This window comes from Temnothorax longispinosus, chromosome 10 (genome assembly GCF_030848805.1).
Source record: "Temnothorax longispinosus isolate EJ_2023e chromosome 10, Tlon_JGU_v1, whole genome shotgun sequence".
NCBI lineage: Eukaryota > Metazoa > Arthropoda > Insecta > Hymenoptera > Formicidae > Temnothorax > Temnothorax longispinosus.
The window spans coordinates 15,014,130-15,033,757 of NC_092367.1; the positions used below are offsets into that span (position 1 = coordinate 15,014,130).

General features: G+C 35.5%; 2 protein-coding genes across 5 annotated transcripts; one reads left to right on the forward strand and one right to left on the reverse strand.

Annotated features, from left to right (window-relative positions):
* Positions 1–1,488: 1,488 nt before the first annotated feature.
* LOC139820095 (uncharacterized) lies at positions 1,489–11,719 on the reverse strand. 3 transcript variants are annotated; one of them, XM_071790071.1, is made up of 12 exons: positions 11,420–11,719; positions 10,796–11,141; positions 10,352–10,710; positions 9,353–10,244; positions 9,067–9,236; positions 7,110–7,245; positions 6,858–7,016; positions 4,150–4,386; positions 3,963–4,067; positions 3,670–3,876; positions 3,133–3,488; positions 1,489–2,910 (listed from the first exon to the last, which is right to left on the reverse strand). In XM_071790071.1, the coding sequence occupies exons 2-12, from the start codon at positions 11,054–11,056 to the stop codon at positions 2,796–2,798; spliced, it is 2,997 nt and encodes a 998-aa protein (XP_071646172.1). In that variant the 5' UTR covers positions 11,057–11,141; positions 11,420–11,719; the 3' UTR covers positions 1,489–2,795. The 3 variants fall into 3 exon arrangements, with proteins under 3 accessions (XP_071646172.1, XP_071646173.1, XP_071646171.1); XM_071790072.1 differs by having other exon boundaries at positions 11,415–11,719; XM_071790070.1 differs by lacking the exon at positions 11,420–11,719 and having other exon boundaries at positions 10,796–11,408.
* Positions 11,720–12,541: 822 nt separating this feature from the next.
* Positions 12,542–18,193, forward strand: LOC139820167 (SCY1-like protein 2). Of its 2 annotated transcripts, XR_011733919.1 has the most exons (8): positions 12,542–13,299; positions 13,660–13,898; positions 14,116–14,454; positions 14,589–14,891; positions 15,012–15,396; positions 15,501–15,876; positions 15,953–16,531; positions 16,613–18,193. XR_011733919.1 is itself a non-coding variant. In XM_071790199.1 (7 exons), the coding sequence occupies exons 1-7, from the start codon at positions 12,876–12,878 to the stop codon at positions 16,464–16,466; spliced, it is 2,580 nt and encodes an 859-aa protein (XP_071646300.1). In that variant the 5' UTR covers positions 12,543–12,875; the 3' UTR covers positions 16,467–18,193. The 2 variants fall into 2 exon arrangements, 1 of the variants encoding a protein (XP_071646300.1); XM_071790199.1 differs by having other exon boundaries at positions 12,543–13,299; positions 15,953–18,193.
* The last annotated feature ends 1,435 nt before the right edge of the window (positions 18,194–19,628 follow it).

Consider the following 19,628-nt stretch of genomic DNA (forward strand, 5'->3'; position numbering starts at 1 on the left):
GGCGTATCGGCGCTGCAAATTTATCGCGGCGTTAAGGCGTTAATATTTGCCCGCCTTCTCGGGCGGCCGGGCCTTAAATCAATGGGAAATATTCCTAATTGGAATATGGAAAAAGTTGGGCTGAGCGCGCGCGCCCGCGACACGCCGACGACACGAGGGGTGTAATACTCCCCCCGGGGAAAAGAGTCATATTAAAGGATAAAAGAATATAAATTGTCCCCCGCGGAGGGAGTGGTGGGTCGGAGAAAAAACGGCGAGAAGTTTCCGATTAAGGCTCGAGATCGCGCGGGACGTGTATTGAACTACAGATTGCGTGGCGGTTATTAACGACGCGCGGAAAAAGTTGGGCACTTCTCTCGCGAGGGGTGGCCGATGCTAATTGCGACGACCGCGGGGCGCGAACTGTGCTGGCGCGAGTCGTATACGAGCGCGGATTCGCGGCGTGCATGAACGGGCCAACTTCGCCGAAAACATGCACGTTGATCGCAATGCGGCAGTACAATTAATTAGTATTTAATTAAGAAGAATAAACACAAATGGACGAGCATGTCTTCGAATTTTATGTACGGAGACTCGCGAGACTTGGACAATTTAATTCTCACGTTTCATGGATCTTTATTTTATTAAATCGAAGATTGTTTTGTCTTCACTTTTAATTATAAAATTTAATTATTGTATTTAATTAGGCGTCAATTTATATTGCAAGATACTACTTATACATTCAGACTTTTATAAATGTATAAAACTGGATTTTCTTTCGAATGCGTAGATGGAAGCTGATAAAAAAACAATACATTGAAGTAAACTAATTGGAAAAATATATACTCGTTGAAAAAAATGTAGTAATTTAAAGAAAGGACGTATTCAGATAATATATTTACCGTAATAGAGATGTATGTTAACTGTCATGAAATGCAATATGACGAGAAGAGTAGCATTAACACGATAAAAAAATAAAAATTGTCGTCTAATCTAATACGCTCTCACGTGAATGGAATAATGGAATGATAGCGAAATCGAAGTGAATAGCACAAGTGATCAAAGGAATTGTCTGATATACATCTCGTATTAAAGATACTTCATATCTATTAAAACAAAGTATTGACTGTTTGTTAAATCTTTGCGAAATCAATGTCTAGAATTATATCAGACTGCAAGATGATTGAAGAATCGCGTGCTTAATATACGAGTCACTTCTTAGATGTTTTAATTATTAGCGTCCTTAAACGCGACACTGTGTGTGAACTTTTCGAATTTTTCGAATCCTTTCAAAAGTATTAGCACAGCATATCTCATGATCAAAGTATGGGGGGAGGAGAGACAGAGAGAGAGAGAGAGAGAGAGAGAGAGAGAGAGAGAGAGAGAGAGAGAGAGAAGAGAGAGAGAAAGAGAGAGAGAGAGAGAGAGAGAGAGAGAGAGAGAGAGAGAGAGAGAGAACATTGCGTACGTTTTCTGTAAAAGAATTAGGAATAAATTTAAAGAAATAAATACGTTGCACAAAATTGTAATGATGTTATTGACGTTGTCTCTTGACATTTTAGATGTATATTACGCACCTCATAAATAATTATAATAATAATATAATCGTATATGGCGATAACAAATCAGTAACATGAGTTGCGTGACAAAACTAACAAGCTCGCAGAATTTTTCTAATTCTAGCTTTTGCGAGTGCAAGTTGCTTTCATGCTCTATGTCAATATGTACGGCAAATACATATAAAATATTCGAGGATCGTTATATTAGGCTATTTGCGGGAATATATTTATATACATAAATATATTAGCACAATTATACCAATATAATTATATACATAAATTACAAAAAAATAATATAATTATATACATAAACGTATTGCCACGAAGTATGGAAGTAGCTTGTATTTGCAAAGACTGTATGCTATACCTTCATTAAAACACGATGATCTCTATATGAAGTATAGAAATATTATATTTGACTAATTATAAAATGTGATTTCTTTGGGCTGCTTGAAGCCAATAAGCTTACATATACACGCACACAATAGTTCGTACATAACGGAATCCTATTTAACTGTTTTTTTCTTTAAGAAGCGTACGTTGCAACGAGAAACGTTTTGCTTCACGTACAAAATGGTCGTACGTTCTGACAATACTGGCAGCGCAGCGAAGAAGGCAGTTAGTGTGCTGCTAATCTATCTAAACCGCACGCGACGTATGCGTCTTGTCTATGGCTAAACGCTATTTATGACTGTTGAAACCATTTGTGCAAAATATGAATGAACAGAACATATTTTTAACAGATGGATTCCAAATTCGAATAAATTCTTCGAAAATGTTATCTAAATTGCTCGATAAGCCAAGGAACTATGGCCTTATGGCTTCGTTTTGATACAAAGCAAAAATGATAATTCGGCTGCAATAATGCAAAATGTCAAACGAATATAATATATAATCTGACTAATCTATTTAGGTATGTTAATATAATTATACGAAGTTATACACATATTTCAGTAAAATATTCTCGAGAACAAACTATATTTTGCTTTATCTTTAAAGCGACAGACTGTAGAAATACAGAAAAATCGCTATACGTATATACATATTCTTAATGAATGCCAGCACCGATAAAGCTTTCAATATCGTCATAGCCCCTATACGTTTTGCTCGCGCATAGAAGATTTATCATACAAAATATAATCGTTTAATATATCTACAGAGCGGTGAAAATCATATTCCTCCTTCCCTTAATTAATATCACACTGAAGACTTTCGTCATAACTGGATCTTGATGACATCCGCGGCCGTGTCCTCATACTACATGATCGTATTTGGAAATGACGTATAAAATAACAAATAGGCACTCGTATTTTGAGACTTCACTTGGCTCGGCGACACCTCCGTGACAGTTTGATCATCATACTTGTACCATCTGTAAATACACAGACATTATCATTATAACAAAGTCATAAAACTTGTCTCCAATGTTTCTAATATAGATTTCTATCGAAAAATATTCATATTCTATAAAAGATTATTATTAGAAAAGAAATACTTAAAAAAAAAATTAATGTTCAAGTCTTATTCTTTCTTAAATTTGTTTGGAAATGTAAATTCTTGAATTTCGGATCTACCATATAAATACTATACGCACTTATTTTGCGTAGCGTTTTTGCAGAACGCCGTGTAGTGACCACCGTCCATTGTTCCATAGTGATTCGATATCGCGTAAAGAGAGTAATTGTAATTACGGATATTGTTTGACATGATTGCGTTTGTGTTCTCCATGACGAGATACGGCTTCAAGTTGAATCCCGTGAGAGGAAAATCGACGGCGGTGTTGCGCTTTTCCAACCATCCACCGCTGTCGGCAAAGCGGTTCAAGTGAATCACCACGATGGGTGCGAGTTTGACGAAATCGAACTTCTTCGTCGCGTCGCGTGGTGTCTGGCACTTGGGACACTTCCATCCGCTCACTTTCTGTCCTGTCACAAACTTCTCCATACAGTCCTAAAATAATAAAGCAATTTCATATGAGACATATAGTTGCCATAAAACGCTACATATCGTTTCAACTTATTTATTTATATTTATATTATGCTTACACATATAAGAAGAGAGAAAAATTAAAAAAATCATACCATTCAAGTATGATATACATATGTAATATCGTATTTTGTAAAATACTCACATTTAAAGAACACCGATTGGACTGAGATAAAGACATTGTTAAACTATTAAATGTCTCGTATGTAGTACTCGCTTGCTTGCAAGATGAACATGTAATAGTGGATCTCAATTGTCCGAAAAATAAATCCGATATTATAGATCTCTGAGAGTTCATCGCTTTGTCCCATTCTTTCTCCGCATTAGTCATTTCGATTGGAATTTGTGCCTCCTGCAAGCAAAAGACATTTTTAGTACCTTAATATTCATTTTAATATTAATTAAATTTTCGTTGGAATGCTCATCGCAAACTTTTACCTTCTTAAGATCATTATGCATCCAGTCTAAAAGGAACGTGAGGAATTCGTGAGAGTCTTGTTGATCGTAACTATCAAATTGTAATTTGTATTGTCCAACTGCCACCTGCAATGATAATAGTTCATGACAATTGTACAAATTGCATTGGCATTGATTTAAGAGTAAGGCCTATGAACGACTAAATTACCTTTAGGTCGAGAGGAGATATACTTTTATACTGGCCTCTCCACAACACTTTAATTACTTGAGCGACTTCTTCCACCACTTGGCCTCGCGTCGTATTGTCATTATTCGTGTTGAGATCGTCGACATATGAGTTATCAGTAAAATATTTCGCTAAGTTCGTCGTGTTACTCAGGCACTGAATGATGCTGTTCATGTAACAAGAATTGCCCAAATTCTTCAGGCCGGTTATGCCCGGATGCTGCAAGTACAAGGAGGCTATTTTTACGCTGACAAATCATGTTATCAATTGCGTATGATTGTGCCGTATATACATGACATACACACGCACACACCCACCGCGTGTTATGACAAAAGAGAGTACAGATACAAAATTTTGAAAGATTTCAACATTTATATTTTACTTAGCTCGTCTCTTATACGCGGTACTCCACTTTAATCTTAAATGTCTGCTTAAATACCATATTTAAAACTTTAAAACAAACTTTTCGTATAAGGTGACAACTGTTAGAATTATTTTAGAAATCCAATTTTATAGAATTTTTACAATAAAAAAATAACTGCGCGAACAATTGATCCTTTCTCAAAGAGTGGAATTTACAGTTGCAGAACTGCGCGATTTATTTTCCATATAATGTAATTAAGCGAGTGGTATATCGATTTATTTACATCAACATGCGGTGGTCAATCAAACCTTATAACGCACTTACTCTGACGCACTTACGTATTTATATATCGTATATTGACGTAAAGACCAATTTGCCATTTATTATTTCTTAATAGATGATATTTATTAGTAAGTTATATTTTAATAAATGGAATTAATGAGTTATTTCTTAAAGCATGGCATTTAAAACATTTCATTAGAAAATCATGGACGAGCTTAGTATTCATTAAAATGTTCAAAGTTATGTTAGTTCCATATAAAAAATAATTATATATAGTTATAAGTACAAATATTCAATTAGATACAATAATTTTTATAGGAACCAGAGATATACTCTCAGCAGTTATTATAAATAAAAAAAGAATCATACCTTTATTTAATTTCTTTATCATGTCAAATAAATAACTTAAATATTGATTTAAAATAGTTTTTCTACTATTCATTACCTTTTTAAAATAATTAAGCAATTGCAACGAGATAAATCTTCTTTGAAGATACACCATTGTCTCTATCATTTTTCACCGCACCAACAAAAAATTATTTTATCACGAGATAGTAAGCATTGTACCCATATGCATGTTTGACTATATTATCGTGCATCAAATTACAGTTAAACATTATATCCTTATTGCAAGCTCACGAGTGAATGAATCTTAAGCCGTAGCAGATATATTAATGTAATATAAATATATTAACGGACACACACACATACACACATACACACGCATATATACACAACGGATTTCCTTGGACAATTAATATTTCATTGTAATAAGCTTTTAATTGTAAGAAATGTCTCTTTATAGCGTAAAAAAAGATATCGCGGATACTTTTAGGAGGAAACACCTCTGACAGGTGATATCCCCGATCTGGCAAATGTTGCTCGGACACTGGCGCGTATTTGTCGTAGCACTAATCGTCGAAAGTTTGTCTGTGGATTGGATTGAGAAACCCCACGTGTGTTGAGTCACTCCGCAAGTGTACACGTGAGCGTACATTCATTTATTATAATTATGTTGCACGTGTTCTACGAAGATTCCTCGCGACAGAAATCATTATATACGTATCAACCGACTTAATGACTTTTATGCTATTTATCTGTTAATTTAAAAAATGTTCACTCTATATTTACAATTATAATGAGAAACTTATTTCGGTTTTAATGAGTTTCTTACAAATTACAGAATCTCTTTGGGAAAATATTACAAATATAAAAAATCAGAGGAAATATTTTAATGGATAGACATAACTTTAAAATATATATAATTATTGTTAATGTATAATATTATATATAATTATATAAAGCTTACTATCTGTTTCATTTTTACTATTGACAAAACACACTTTTCAAAAATAATGCGGGTTACAAAGATAATGACAAAATATCTTTCAAATAGTTTTTAGTCAGAAGGTTAAAGTTCTCTTTAAGGATAAAAACTATCATATTATAATACCTACTCTATTGTATAAGTATATGTGCAATATCTTCCTGAAAAACTACTCTGTGATATATTTAAAATTATATTTTATAATCTACATTACTAATTTTTGAACTGTTGAAGAAACGTTTACAAAATTTTAAAAGATTCTTTTCAAATAAAATCTCAATTATAATAACAGTACTAATTCATATTTTAATACTTGCATGAAGATTTTAAATAAAAAAAAATTAATTCTCGAATTTCAAACGTAATACCTAATATACAATTATACTGTAAAATTCCATGTAATTATGCCTAAGATATCAAACCGATGTTGTGTTAACAACGTTGTATTCCTATTTGCAAATCCCATTGTTATTATCATGCCGATATCACTTGCAGTTCAATATCATACACGCGACTTGCGCCAAGCCTTATATGAAGTGGAAGACTGAGAACCCAACACCACAAGCATTTTTGATCGTTTAAAATACGGACGTTCGTCTCAATGTCGCGAAAACGGATGTAATGAAAGCGAAAGCTGTGACAATATTCGTATGTAAGATCGATATTAGCAATTTTGCCGGAAAGCGCCCGTACAATCTTGTCCGAATAAGTACTTACAACAGTGCCGTGAATAGGGGTCATTCGTTCCTCCCGATTTCCCCAATTAAGAGAAGACACTTTGATGTTCTCATTCCCAATTCCCAATCCATTTTGATTGCGAGACGAAATATGTGGCTTAGAAGTTCTATCTATCTGAGGTGTTTTACGATCTCCCAACTAATGGAATTATGTAATTATGCGATTGCTATTTTAAATAGATAAACAAAAAAACGGATTGATTGTAAGATTGCAGCGCGGAGTTCTTCGTACCTGTAGTAGATTTGGACTTGAATAAGAACGCTCCAAGCCGGTGTTAATGGATGAACCGTCCGTCTTCAAAGGTTCCTTGTGAATGTCACTGTCGTTTTGCTTTATTACCTCCTTGTGCTCTCTTTGGTAAATATCTCTACAATCACATAACATAATATGAATGAAATCGAGAAATGGACTCAATTGCAAAGTGTAATTTTAATAATGTGATACAAGTCATTGATAAAAATAAACACAAAAATAAACCATTAATAATTCGAGAATAAAAATAAATATTATCAGTCAAAACATGATAAAATTCACTTATTTAATCATTTTGATTCAATTCACTAGCTTTCGTTCACATGCGACAACAGTAAAATAATATGGATAGAATAGAAATCAGTAGCCTTTCTTAGCTTTCTTCTTTCTTCTTAACTATTTAGGAACTATATTTCATGCCCTCCTACCCCCAAAATATTTTTCCATTTTTCCAAAATTACTAGTAATGAAGTACCTGTCTGTCCTTGTAATTAAGGACATCTGTTTGAAAAAAAATGTCTGCTTGTCGTCGTTCATTTTTAAATAAATGTCAATAATAAATTTTAACCTTAGAAAGCTAAAGTCTACTTTAAGAACAAAAGCCCTGATTAGGGCTGCGTTCGAAATCATCACTCGTTGATGTGCTTCGGTGATTTCAGTGGAGAAATAGTAGGGGTACCGTGTGCTTTCGGGTGACCAACGTTTCCGGACAGTAGCTAACAAACCATCTCACAACGAGTCCTCTTGCTTTTTCCACGAGTGGTCCTGTGTAATTCGGTGTAATTCTCTCTACATTTCCGAAAACGATCTCACTCGAATGCACGTACCTACACACCAGCTTTTCTGAACGGTTATCTATTAGTGGCACACCAGTGAGTGTTTCCGAATGCAGCCCAGCTAATGGGCATTATGGACATTATGCTATACTATACATATAAAAGTTTCACCATTGAAGTTAATGGCGAAAATTTTCACATTTCCGCCCTAGGGAAAAAGGATTCCTAGGGACCCTTCTAGGGATCAATCCCCCCTGGGGATCGATCGTGTATCTTTTTCCTTAGAACGGAAATGTGAAAAGTCTATTCAACACCAACAGAAAGAGATAGTTACATGAAACTTTTCACTTTTCACGTTTCCGTCCTAAGGGAAAAGATTAGAGAGTTTATCTTTTTTACTCCACATTAAAAGGAAAAAGATAAACTCTGAACTAGTGCAGCCAGTTCAGCAATAGAAAACAGACCCATTGTTTCTTATTGCACAAAAAAATTTCTTGCGAATTTTTTATTAAATAACAAACTCAAAATTTGTGATACATATAAAAACGGAAATCCTTTCTGCACAGTAAAAAGCAATGCGGTAGCTGATTAATCGCCTGCTAAAATAATAGATGCGTAAAAAATGTAATCGGTTACCGCGTTACCGATAATTTGTACTAGGGTCCTTCTAATCAGAGTGTGTCCATAAAGTAGCAATTTTTTATTAGTTCGCCATTTCTTGGCAAAAGCAAGAGGAACAGAAAGAGAAAAAGATATAAAAGAGAAAAAGAAAGCAATAAATGTATATCGCGCTCTCTTTCTCTCTTGTATTCTTTTCTCTCGCAGAATTTTGCAAGAATTGCAAGTTGGCCAGACTCTGATTATACTTTAGTTTGTATTAACCTTTTTTTCTATTATTATTAACACGTTGATTGCTGAATTAATTTAATCAACTAAGTGGCAATTTATAGATATATAAATATCAACTGTTTGCCAATTTGATTTTTTAAAGGTAAAAAAATATTATGAGCTTAGCGTGTAATAAAAAATAAATATAATTAAGTAACATATTAACATGTTAATATAAAAATAGCATCGAGAATAAAGCTGTACAAAGACATTCAACGTGTTAAAATATATTACTTTCATAAAATATAAATAAAATATGTATGTATATTTACTCTTGTAGTTTTTTCCTTCTGGTTTCAATGTCTTTGATTTTACTCTTTAGAGAAAAGAGAGAAAGTTCAAGATTTTTCTTCTCATTGTCCTCAGTGGCATTATAGTTGATTGTACCCGCTTCGTTCAAAAATGTCTTATACTCATTTTCGATTTTAAGGTACATTTTGTGCTGTAACATAAATGATAAAAATTTAACATTAAATTTATTACATAATTTATAGTTCTTGCGCGTTGTGTAGCAGTCAACAAATTGAAGCGGATTATCAAAAATAAATGAACAAGTACCATATCCTCCAATTTCACTATCAGAGATTTTATATCTGCTCGCAGATAGTTCTCGTCACTGGCACTGTACTTATTCTCACGCTGCGAATAAAGCTGGTATTCTTGGCCTAACAATTCGTTGGCAAGCTTCTCTTTCGATTTCGCCAGTTCATTCAACTCTTTCATAAATCTTAATACTTCCTTACATCGTGGATCACCCGTCTTCAAAGTGATTGGTTTGCTACTGCGATCAATCACCGGTTTCACGCTCACGTTTTGTAACACTTTATTTGACCTTATCCTAGGCCCAGATCCTAACACTGGACTTTCGGGACTATCCAATCGTTGCCCATTCACACTGTCGCCTCGAGACGGCCGTTTGTCGTCAATTGATATCGTTACATGAGTAACGAAATTCTTGGATTTGTTTGGAGAAACTGTGTCATTGCTGTTCGATTTGATATGCCTGGATATCGGTGATTTATTGTCACCATGATCCATTTCCACGTCCGTATTCTTGTTATTCAATTTGTTCTTTCTTATTCGCTCTTCTTCCTCGTTGGAGTACACCGCGGACAAATCTGGATATTCAAATGTCTCCAAAATCTCATTCTCAATATTGTTGATATTTGGTATTTGAATATTGGCATTCGTTGTGAATGCTGGATACCGCTCCAGCCATTCCTGATAGCCTCCATTCAGAATCTTAATCTTATTATGCTTTATACCGGGATCCCAATTCTCGAAAATCTCCTTCAATATTTTTACATGAACACACTGTGCCAGAGTCTCTTGCGTAGCATTCCAGTCTAACAAGACTAAAATGTCTACGTCCATTGCCGATCGATTAAGAAATAATTTACACGCATACGTGCCTTTTGAAAAACATTTTATAAAGTGACAACCCAGTAACCTACAAGCAAAAACCCACCATAAAAAATTAATATAAATTAAGAGAGACCCGATAGAACTGAAAGATAAAAAATCATGGGAAAGATCGCAGGAAAATGCCTCGCTTACCCTTCCTTAATTTCATCCTGTGGGATGTTAATACATCTGTCCGACAGTATCATGGAACTTTCATAATGGGCCTTCGGCCTAGTATCAACGATCAAATATCTAATACCTATCTTTTGTATTAGATAATACAACTGATCGCACGATATAAATTGATCACTATCGCTACAAAGACTTATATATAAGGGTTCTTCCGTCGGTATTTCTGGCAATTTTAATCCAATGTCGCTATTCGGCGCATCCGATTCATTTGTGTCTACCTCCATTTTTTCCACCGTATTATTTTGCTTCATCGATTTAAGCTCATAGCGTACTTCTAATTTTTGCTTCATGTCTGCAAGTATGTTTTTCACTTCATTTATCTAGAATATAAACATTTATGTATTCCACCATCCGTACGACACACATCGGGCTGGTTAGTTGTAGAAATACAGGTACACTTCTTACCTGGTCGACGGTCATGTTCGCAGCATAGGACTTGCCATCCTTAACGCGAGTTCTCCTCAGCCACTCGACCGAGTCCAGCCACCTCTTCAGCATGATGTACGCGGTCTCTTCATCCCCTTGCTTCCTCGCCAGATTAGACTTCTCTCGCATAGCGGGGAGCCTCTGGTACACGTTGCGCGGCTCCTTACCCGCAAAATTGATCTTGGCCTTTTGCAGGAGATCATTGACGCAGGTGAACGTCAAATTTGTCGTGTTGGACATGCTTCCGGGCGTCGTGACGTCGGGATCTCTGCGCGAGGTCGGGGGAGCCGCCCGGCATCCGATGCAACGCACACGGCGCAGTTCGCTGTCAGTCAAAGGGCAAACGTTAATCGCCTAATCTACTTAGGACCGCGAGACGTAGCAGCCCGGTGGCGATTCGGACGGAGACGCGATATATCGCCTCGGTGACGTCGCAGGGGCGCGCGGGGATGCTATCGATCACCGCGCGTCGCCGTCACGTCATCGGAGACCTCTCGCGACGTCCAACAACAGACGGACTCCTGGTCCTCCTCGCGTGAATTCGCACTCCGAATTGCTCCGAATGACTTGGAATGACTTCGAAACCGAACAAAAGTACCTCACCACAGTATTGCCCCTGGTCCCCCGGTTTCCTGTGGTTCAAGGTGCGCCCAAGAATTGTAGATGTCAGCTGCGCCGAGAGGTTAGCTCGTCCGGTCGTGGATAACAAGCGACGTCAGCGACTTCTTCTTCTTCTTCTATTTCGTTGCTCTTCCTCTTTTCAGAGGACAATACGGCCAGTATTTGCCACTGTTATACAAAGTCTGGAACACTGTTAGCGTAGCGAAGTTTGAACGGAAATACCAAAAGTCTGAGTGGAAACTATACTGCAGGCAGTAACAGTCGCAATATTTTCAAAAATTTTTCCTGCCGGACAAAACACGTCCGAACAGGTCCACACACCACACACGTTCTGCGAATGGTCGCATTGGTCGCGTTCAGCAGACCAAGCCGCTCAGTAGCAGTCGAACGTGATTGGCTCTTACTTTTAGAATCAACCAATCAACGCAAAGTGTTAATAAGACGACACTCAACAGTTGTGTCTGCTGAACGCGGCCAATGAGATGACCAATGGTCATTTGCGACGTCAGCGACTATTGTCCAATACGGCAGCTTCTCGCGAGGCAAGGCGCACCCTTATGGCGAAATCTCAATTGTGTTTTGTCGCGCGACTTTTCGAAATGCTATTGGCCTACAGGATAGAGAATTCCGGAGAATTCGCGAAAACTTTATTATTCCGTAGCTAATTGATATATTTGACGAATTTACTGCACGACAAATGAAATTATCAAAGAGAAAGTAATAGAAAATAATATGAGATATGAAATATACTGATAATATTGAAAATTTTAAGTATTAATTGCGTTTTCTAATTCTTTAAACTAAAAAAAAAAAAAAAAAAAAAAGATAAAAGTTCAGTTAAACCAAGATTAAAGTTAATCTAAATTTGAATACAATTTTTTATTAATTCGCCATATATATGTTTCAGATTAACCATCAGGAAGAAATTTATATATTTTATCACATTATTATTTGTTTTATAGATATACTTATTATAATATAATAATAATATTTATACATACAAATATATTTAATTAAATTTATTTTTTATTAACAAACTGCGTAAATACTGCTCACTATGTGTTTGAAAAATACAAACGTAATTAGCCTGAAAATGGCGAATGATGTCATTAAAATGTTACTAGACACTCGATAATAGGTTTCGTACTGTGTCCGTGATCGGAGCACAGTTTGTAGAGACGTTTAAAAGGCGCTTCTTCTGGAGTATCGTACGAACTACGCTCCACTACGCTCCGTGCGATGACTCATGGTGATATATAGCAGCGATTTTTGGAACTTTAGCCTCGCTGAGACATTTACATACATACATAGTTACAAATATCGATCTCCCATAGTCGGATAGTCGTTTCAATATTCCAAAGCGCGTTCCGCCTGATATTCCACGCGTGTGCATCTTTTCACGATTGACATCGTCGCCAAGTAGCAGTTGATTGACAGGATGGACGTCCTGAACAAGCTTCGCAACACAGTCAGCAACACTATCAGCAATACCGTCCAAAACACAGCGTACGGTCTGTCGCAGCTGTCCAGCGTTCTACCTGGCAATCCAGTCACCAGGGAGTTCGAGGCGACCGCTCACGTGGCGAGCGCTGGCCCAGGATTGTTGTGGAAGATCTACAGCGGCTACAAGAAGTCCACTAAGCAAGAGGCAGCTATTTTCGTTTTTGAGAAGCGCATGCTGGAGAGATGGTCCGCCAGGGCAGATCGGGAGCTTGTGCTGGAGACTCTGAAGCGAGGCGTGATGCAGTTAACGAAGTTGAGGCACCCGCAGGTTCTGACCGTGCAGCATCCACTTGAGGAGTCGAGAGACAGTTTGGCGTTTGCGACCGAGCCAGTGTTTGCTAGTCTGGCTAATGTACTAGGTAGATGATACATAAATTTTGTATTATCTGTTGCTTCTCTCTGTTAGCACATAAATTCTATACTGTTGCAAAGATTAAATTCAATTGCGTGTTCTATCTGAATCATAGAGATATAAGACTAGAGTGCGAGAGTCATATGCTAGCACGTAAGAGGCTGCAGTGTAGGAGTAGGAAAAGAAAGCTACATATAGGCCCCTTCTGTCAGACAATGTCAGACAATGACAGAAGGGACTCATATGCAGCTTTCTCTTTCTATTCCTATATCACTTTTTCAGCTCGCTTGCGCATTCTATTCTTATATCTCTATGATCTGAATTCACTTAGTATCGACAATATTTACATATGAGATACATATTGCAGGTAATTATGAGAATATACCTCAACCGACTCCAGCAAACTTGAAAGACTACAAGCTGCATGATATAGAAATACGGTATGGATTGCTGCAACTGGGAGAAGGTCTGGCGTTTTTACACGGCGATGTAAAACTGTTGCACAGGAATTTGTGTCCAGAATCGATTGTTATGAATGTTCATGGAGCTTGGAAGATATTTGGTTTTGACTTTTGTGCCTTGAATCAAAATTCAGATAGTAAACAGGTACGAGCGTCGTCAAGTATATGAAGATAAGCATCAAGTATTAAGATAAGCACAATTGTTGGCTACGTCTTAATGCGATAAATTGAAAAACAATATGCAGTTATACCGTCTATATTTTATAAACCAAAAATAAATCTAGCAATTATTAAATTATGTATTTAATGAACTAAATATTTGGGTCAATTATTGTATTTTGCATTATTTTTTTTAATTTCAGCCAACGTGGTCTTACCTGGAATATGATTCTACGCTCCCGGCGATTGTGCAACCTCATTTAAATTATCAGGCACCCGAGTGCATATTAGCGAGTAGCAATGGACCACCTAGCGATATTTTTGCCCTGGGCATGCTGATATGTACGATACATTCCTCGGAACATCAACCGCTGCTGGAATCTCACAATGATTTAGGAAAATGCCGACGTTTCTTGGAAAATTTCAAAGGAACTAATGTCTCGGCAAAGCTTCTTCCAATCCCCGAAAGTCTAAGAGATACTGTAAAACTCATGCTAAGTCATAATCCTGAATTGCGATTAGATGCTCATCAATTTATCAAGGTAGTTTATTTCGTTTTTCTTTAAGTAATTTATTTCATGTGAAATGCAAAGAAAAAAATGTATTTAAGATAATTAATATAAAGAAGGAATTCTTAAAATAATGATATTTACTCCATTGTTATACATTGTTGTAGATCGAATACTTCACAGACATTGGCGTTAAGACGTTAAATTATTTGGACAAGTTATTCCAGTGGGATAATCTCCAAAAGTCGCAATTTTACAAAGGTCTTCCACAGTTATTAAAACAGTTGCCACACAGAGTTGTGCTACATAGAGTATTACCTGCACTCTACAAGGAATTAGTTAATCCACCTATGATACCGTTCGTATTGCCGAGCATATTGCAAGTAATGGAGGTTACCGAAGTAGAGGAATTTCGAGAACATATCCTACCTAATCTAAAACCTGTTCTTGCTTTAGAAGACCCGCCACAAGTAAGCATGCATTTTTCTACAGTGCCAGTAAAGTAAGAAGATGTATAATAAGTTAAAAATAATGATGATAAAATATCTGTGTAAATCGTATAAACGAATAAAATGTTTTTTTTTTTATAGATTAGTCTGGTTCTTATGCAACAAGTAAATTTATTATTGAAATTGTGCCCCACGGACGTCATTAAGACCGACATAGTGCCTATGCTACTGCGTGCTCTGGAATCCGAATGGGAACAGCTCCAGGAACTCTGCTTATCGGCTCTGCCGAATATAGTGACGATGATCGAGGGACCAGTCATAAAAAATTCCATACTTCCACGGATGAAAAAGATATGTTTGTCACCGGGAAAGAAATCTACTAGTCTTGGAGTACGCGTTAATTGCTTACTGTGTCTCGCGAAAATGCTACCGAGTTTCGATCGCTGGCTGGTATTCGATCAGATATTACCATTCCTTCAGGAAGTTCCTCATTCTGGCGAACCAGCAATTTTGATGGCTATTATAGGTAATATTTTAAAGATAATTTTACATTTATTGCAGTTTGTCCAATTTCGTTCCGAAAAAAAATTGATAAAAAAATTGATAAAAAAATTTTTTTTATGTTGCCAGGTATTTACAGAATGTTGCTTACTCACGGTAAGCTAGGTATGGGCAAAGAAATATTGGCAACGAAAGTACTACCGTTTCTGTTGCCTCTCTGCATAGAACAAAATCTTAGCATGACACAATACGAGGCACTTTCCACGCTAGTCGTCGATATGATAAATCGAGTAACCAGCGAGCATCGAGAGGCATTACGACAATTGGATGCGGTGCGCCGTGAGACGCAACAACTCGATCAGGCACTTTCTCAAGTGACGTCGCCCACTTTTATGCAAAACAACAGTCTAAGCGACATTAATCTATCGCCTCAAGTTCTATCCCCGAACGCTAATACTAAAACAGTAAATATTGAAAATGGATTAACCATCGAAGACAAATACAGGTTTGTCTCAGCTATTTTCAAAATTTTCATATTTTACTCGACATACTAATTGCTATTTACATTGATCTCTTTCCAGATTAATTCAACAGCAAGAAACGCATCAAAGATTGCAGTCTCAATCTATGTTGACTCCTAAAGCTGCGCCACAACCTGTAAAGTCGCAGCCAAAGGATTTAACTGCGACTTTGTTAAAAAACAATCTAGACGAATTAAATCTGTCTATGTCAAGATCGACCATGTCACAACCGGATTACTCGGCTACTAAAAATGCATATAAATATAACGACATTGGTCTGACGCAATCGCAATTTTTAACATCTCCAACGCTTAATTCGCAAACAACATTGAATAGGCCAATGAATTGGAATTCCAATGGAATGAACGCACCTATGAACTGGAATTCGCCACAATCTACCTTGATGTGGAACTCTGTCATTCCCCAGAATAATGTAAATTTTGCAGCACAACCAGAAGTTAAACCAAACTTAAACTTTCCTGGAACTATGCCTCTTTTGTCGCCCACTAATATGCAAACCAATACGAACAAACCTAATTCATCCACGCAAGATATCATGGATTTGCTTAGTTAATGGATTTAATTCTAATACAAAAGATAATGCCGTTTGGACATCACTGGTAAAGGAATCATATACCAGTACGTTTCTTTGTGGGTCTCTTTTTAAAATATTTTTACACTATGTCGTCAAGTTTTAATTGTTCTGCATAATCATTTCAGCAAGAAATGATTAATTCAGTATGGATATACTGAAAGGTGTGAACTGAATTGTAGAGCATCACCAAATATATCAAATTATAAGAATCGAAGACCGAAGCTACTAAGTTTTGAAGAGAAGTTTCTAAGAATTGAACAGAATTGAAGAAGCCAAGTTGTTATTGCATTACAATGCTAACAGAGACCAGTATCATTTTTGAAATTAGTAAGATGAAACAAAAGAGACAGCTACATCGTTAGCGATATGAAAACGCTGATTGTAAAAACAGTGATTGTAATACATATTCTCTCGTCTAGCGTGATTTCTGACAGCATTATCGAAGATGAAAGTCACGTTATATAATAATCGCAAAAAGAGAAATTAATCATCCTTTGTATCAGCACAAGCAATCAAAGATTGCAGTATTAGATGAATATTAAATAATTTTAGTGTATATTTTATATTGAGGCTGTTTAGCGTAAAGTAATTGAATTGCGGATCTTGAGAAATCTTGGAGAACAAAAAATTATTACCGAAGAAAAGGATGACTTACAATTAGCAGAATTAATATGCTTATACAATGTTTTCGAAAATAAAATGCTTGTTTTCGCAATATTTTTTTGTCTCCAGCACTTAAGATGTATGATCGGACATTATGCGGTCTTATATAAAACTTATCATACGTATATATATTATATGTATATATATTCCATCTACATTTCTTATTTTAATAATGTTATTGATAACTAGAAAAGTCTATATGTGTTGTAACTCTTCTTTAAATTTTTCGTTAGTTCTATTGTATACTTCTTGTTTTAATATTTATAAACCATTAAATAGATATATTTATAAAGATGTTCAGAATCGACAAATGCTATATAAATAGAGTGATCTTTCAGATAACATTAAACCGTACGCTAAGTATGAAACTAATTATAAGTTACTACGAACGCTAAAAAGTAGTAACTTATTTTAATGTGATAATAAAGTGGAAGTCACAGTCTTTTATACAGAAACGCATGTTTTTATCGTGATTTAATTCGCCATACTCCCTAACGCTTCGATGTATATATATAATTTGCCCGTAGGATAAGGAAAATCTTAATATAAGAATTATTTAATAAAGATATTGCTCATTCAAATGATCCAGGATTGTGGACCGCCGTTTCCATTCTATATTACGAGATTTGTAATAACAGATCGTATGTATATATTAATCTGTAAACTGTATTAACATGATTATCATCTACTAGCATCTACTTTTATTGTAATATATTATGTCAAAGCTTTGCAGAAACAAAGTTTATTTTATAATATATTTCTGTATGAAATGATCAAGCGTTGTATATTACGAATGGTCAAAATAATGCATTTTATTCAAAATTCTGTGTATGCAGAGTTACTACGTAAATCTCTTTAGTCCTATGTGCAATTGTTATTTTGAAGCAAGTGTATTTGTATGAAGTTACAAAAAGAATTGTACGTACATATTTATTTGTAATATTATCCTGGATCTGTTTGTTGTTTATTTCGTTGTTATGTACGATTGTTAATAATTGCTGTTTGAGTCTAATAAAAAACTGCTTGAAATGTTGCTGCTTAAACGCTTAAAATGTTTCAACTTATATAGTTGCCTTTCCTTCTTATCCGTTATTAATTGTATTATTATTAATTTATTAATTGTATGCAAAAATGTATTTTTAACAAAAACTCGATTTTATAATTATTAGAGTTGAAATTCGTGTGCAAAGATTAACAATTTTTTGTCTACATAGATATCTGCATAATTTCTACCATATTTTGTTGATAATTTGATATTATCATATTTTTCACACAAGAAGAAACAAGAGTTTGCGGAAATCATTAAAAGCTCTTTAAATTTTCTTTCCCTCCAAGTTATATTTCTTTTTTTCTGTGCAATGGTTTTCCCTGCAATTGACTGCAAGCATGCAGTGGGAGACGCTGATCTACAACCGAAAAAACAAGGGTTCGCGTTGAAAAGGGACATTCACCCCATAGTTGTCGTTCGTCATAAAGAACAAAAAAGAACCAGCGATTCCTTTGTTCTCGGAACACCGCGCAATTAGGTTTCGGTAGACGCCGATAGCCGTGTGCGTGTGCAGCGATGGAGAAATGCTGGAAGTATCGATTATTCAAGCTGTACTATCGTCGCCGCCGAGGAGGTGCAAGAAGAAGTGTCGGGATGAAGAGAATGCCGCCCCTACCGTCGAGCAGACAGACAATAAATAGGAATTAGATTCAACGTAGAAGAAAAAGAAAGGTTTTTAAATAAAGGCTGCACTCGTTAATTGGCTGAGGTATGCCTCCCTGCAACGACCCTCCATTCTCTTTCGATTTGCAGCTATACGAAGGGCTGCGCAGAAGTGGCTCGCGCCCCGGGAAGTTAAGCACTCAAACCCTCGTTTGTTTGAACATTACTCGCGATAATTACTCGTCGTGTCTCGTTATCCAATGATTTATTAAGAAATAAGAAATATGGAATTCTGCAGAAGATATTCCCTTACGCACTATATTATGTCCGTCTTCAATCCTGTATTTATTTATTGAAAAAACGGGTCTTTGCAATCTTGTTTGTAAAAACAATAAGATAGTAGAAACGACTGTACAGAAACAAAATTTGAAAGATTTTTAATGATTTCTGTTAGCAAACTTCTCTCTTTTTATATAAAAATATAGAAAGATTAAATTATTAATTAAATATGACAAAAATTATATAGATACCAAAAATAACAAAACTTTAAAAATATTCTCTTCTTTTATAAAATTTATAATATTTCTTTGTAATATCTTCGGTAAAAATATTGCTAATATATAATAACATTAGTGAAATTAATTTATATATATAGGATAAATTAGACTAATTTTGTAGATTTAAACGTTAAAAATAAATTGTTTATCAAAGATAGAAGAAAAATATGATTTAAATTGTCTAATCTGAGATTTAAATCGACTTCCCTCAATCAATTTGCTTAATAATATATTAAAGCTTTTATATAAAATAATATTTTATTATACTAC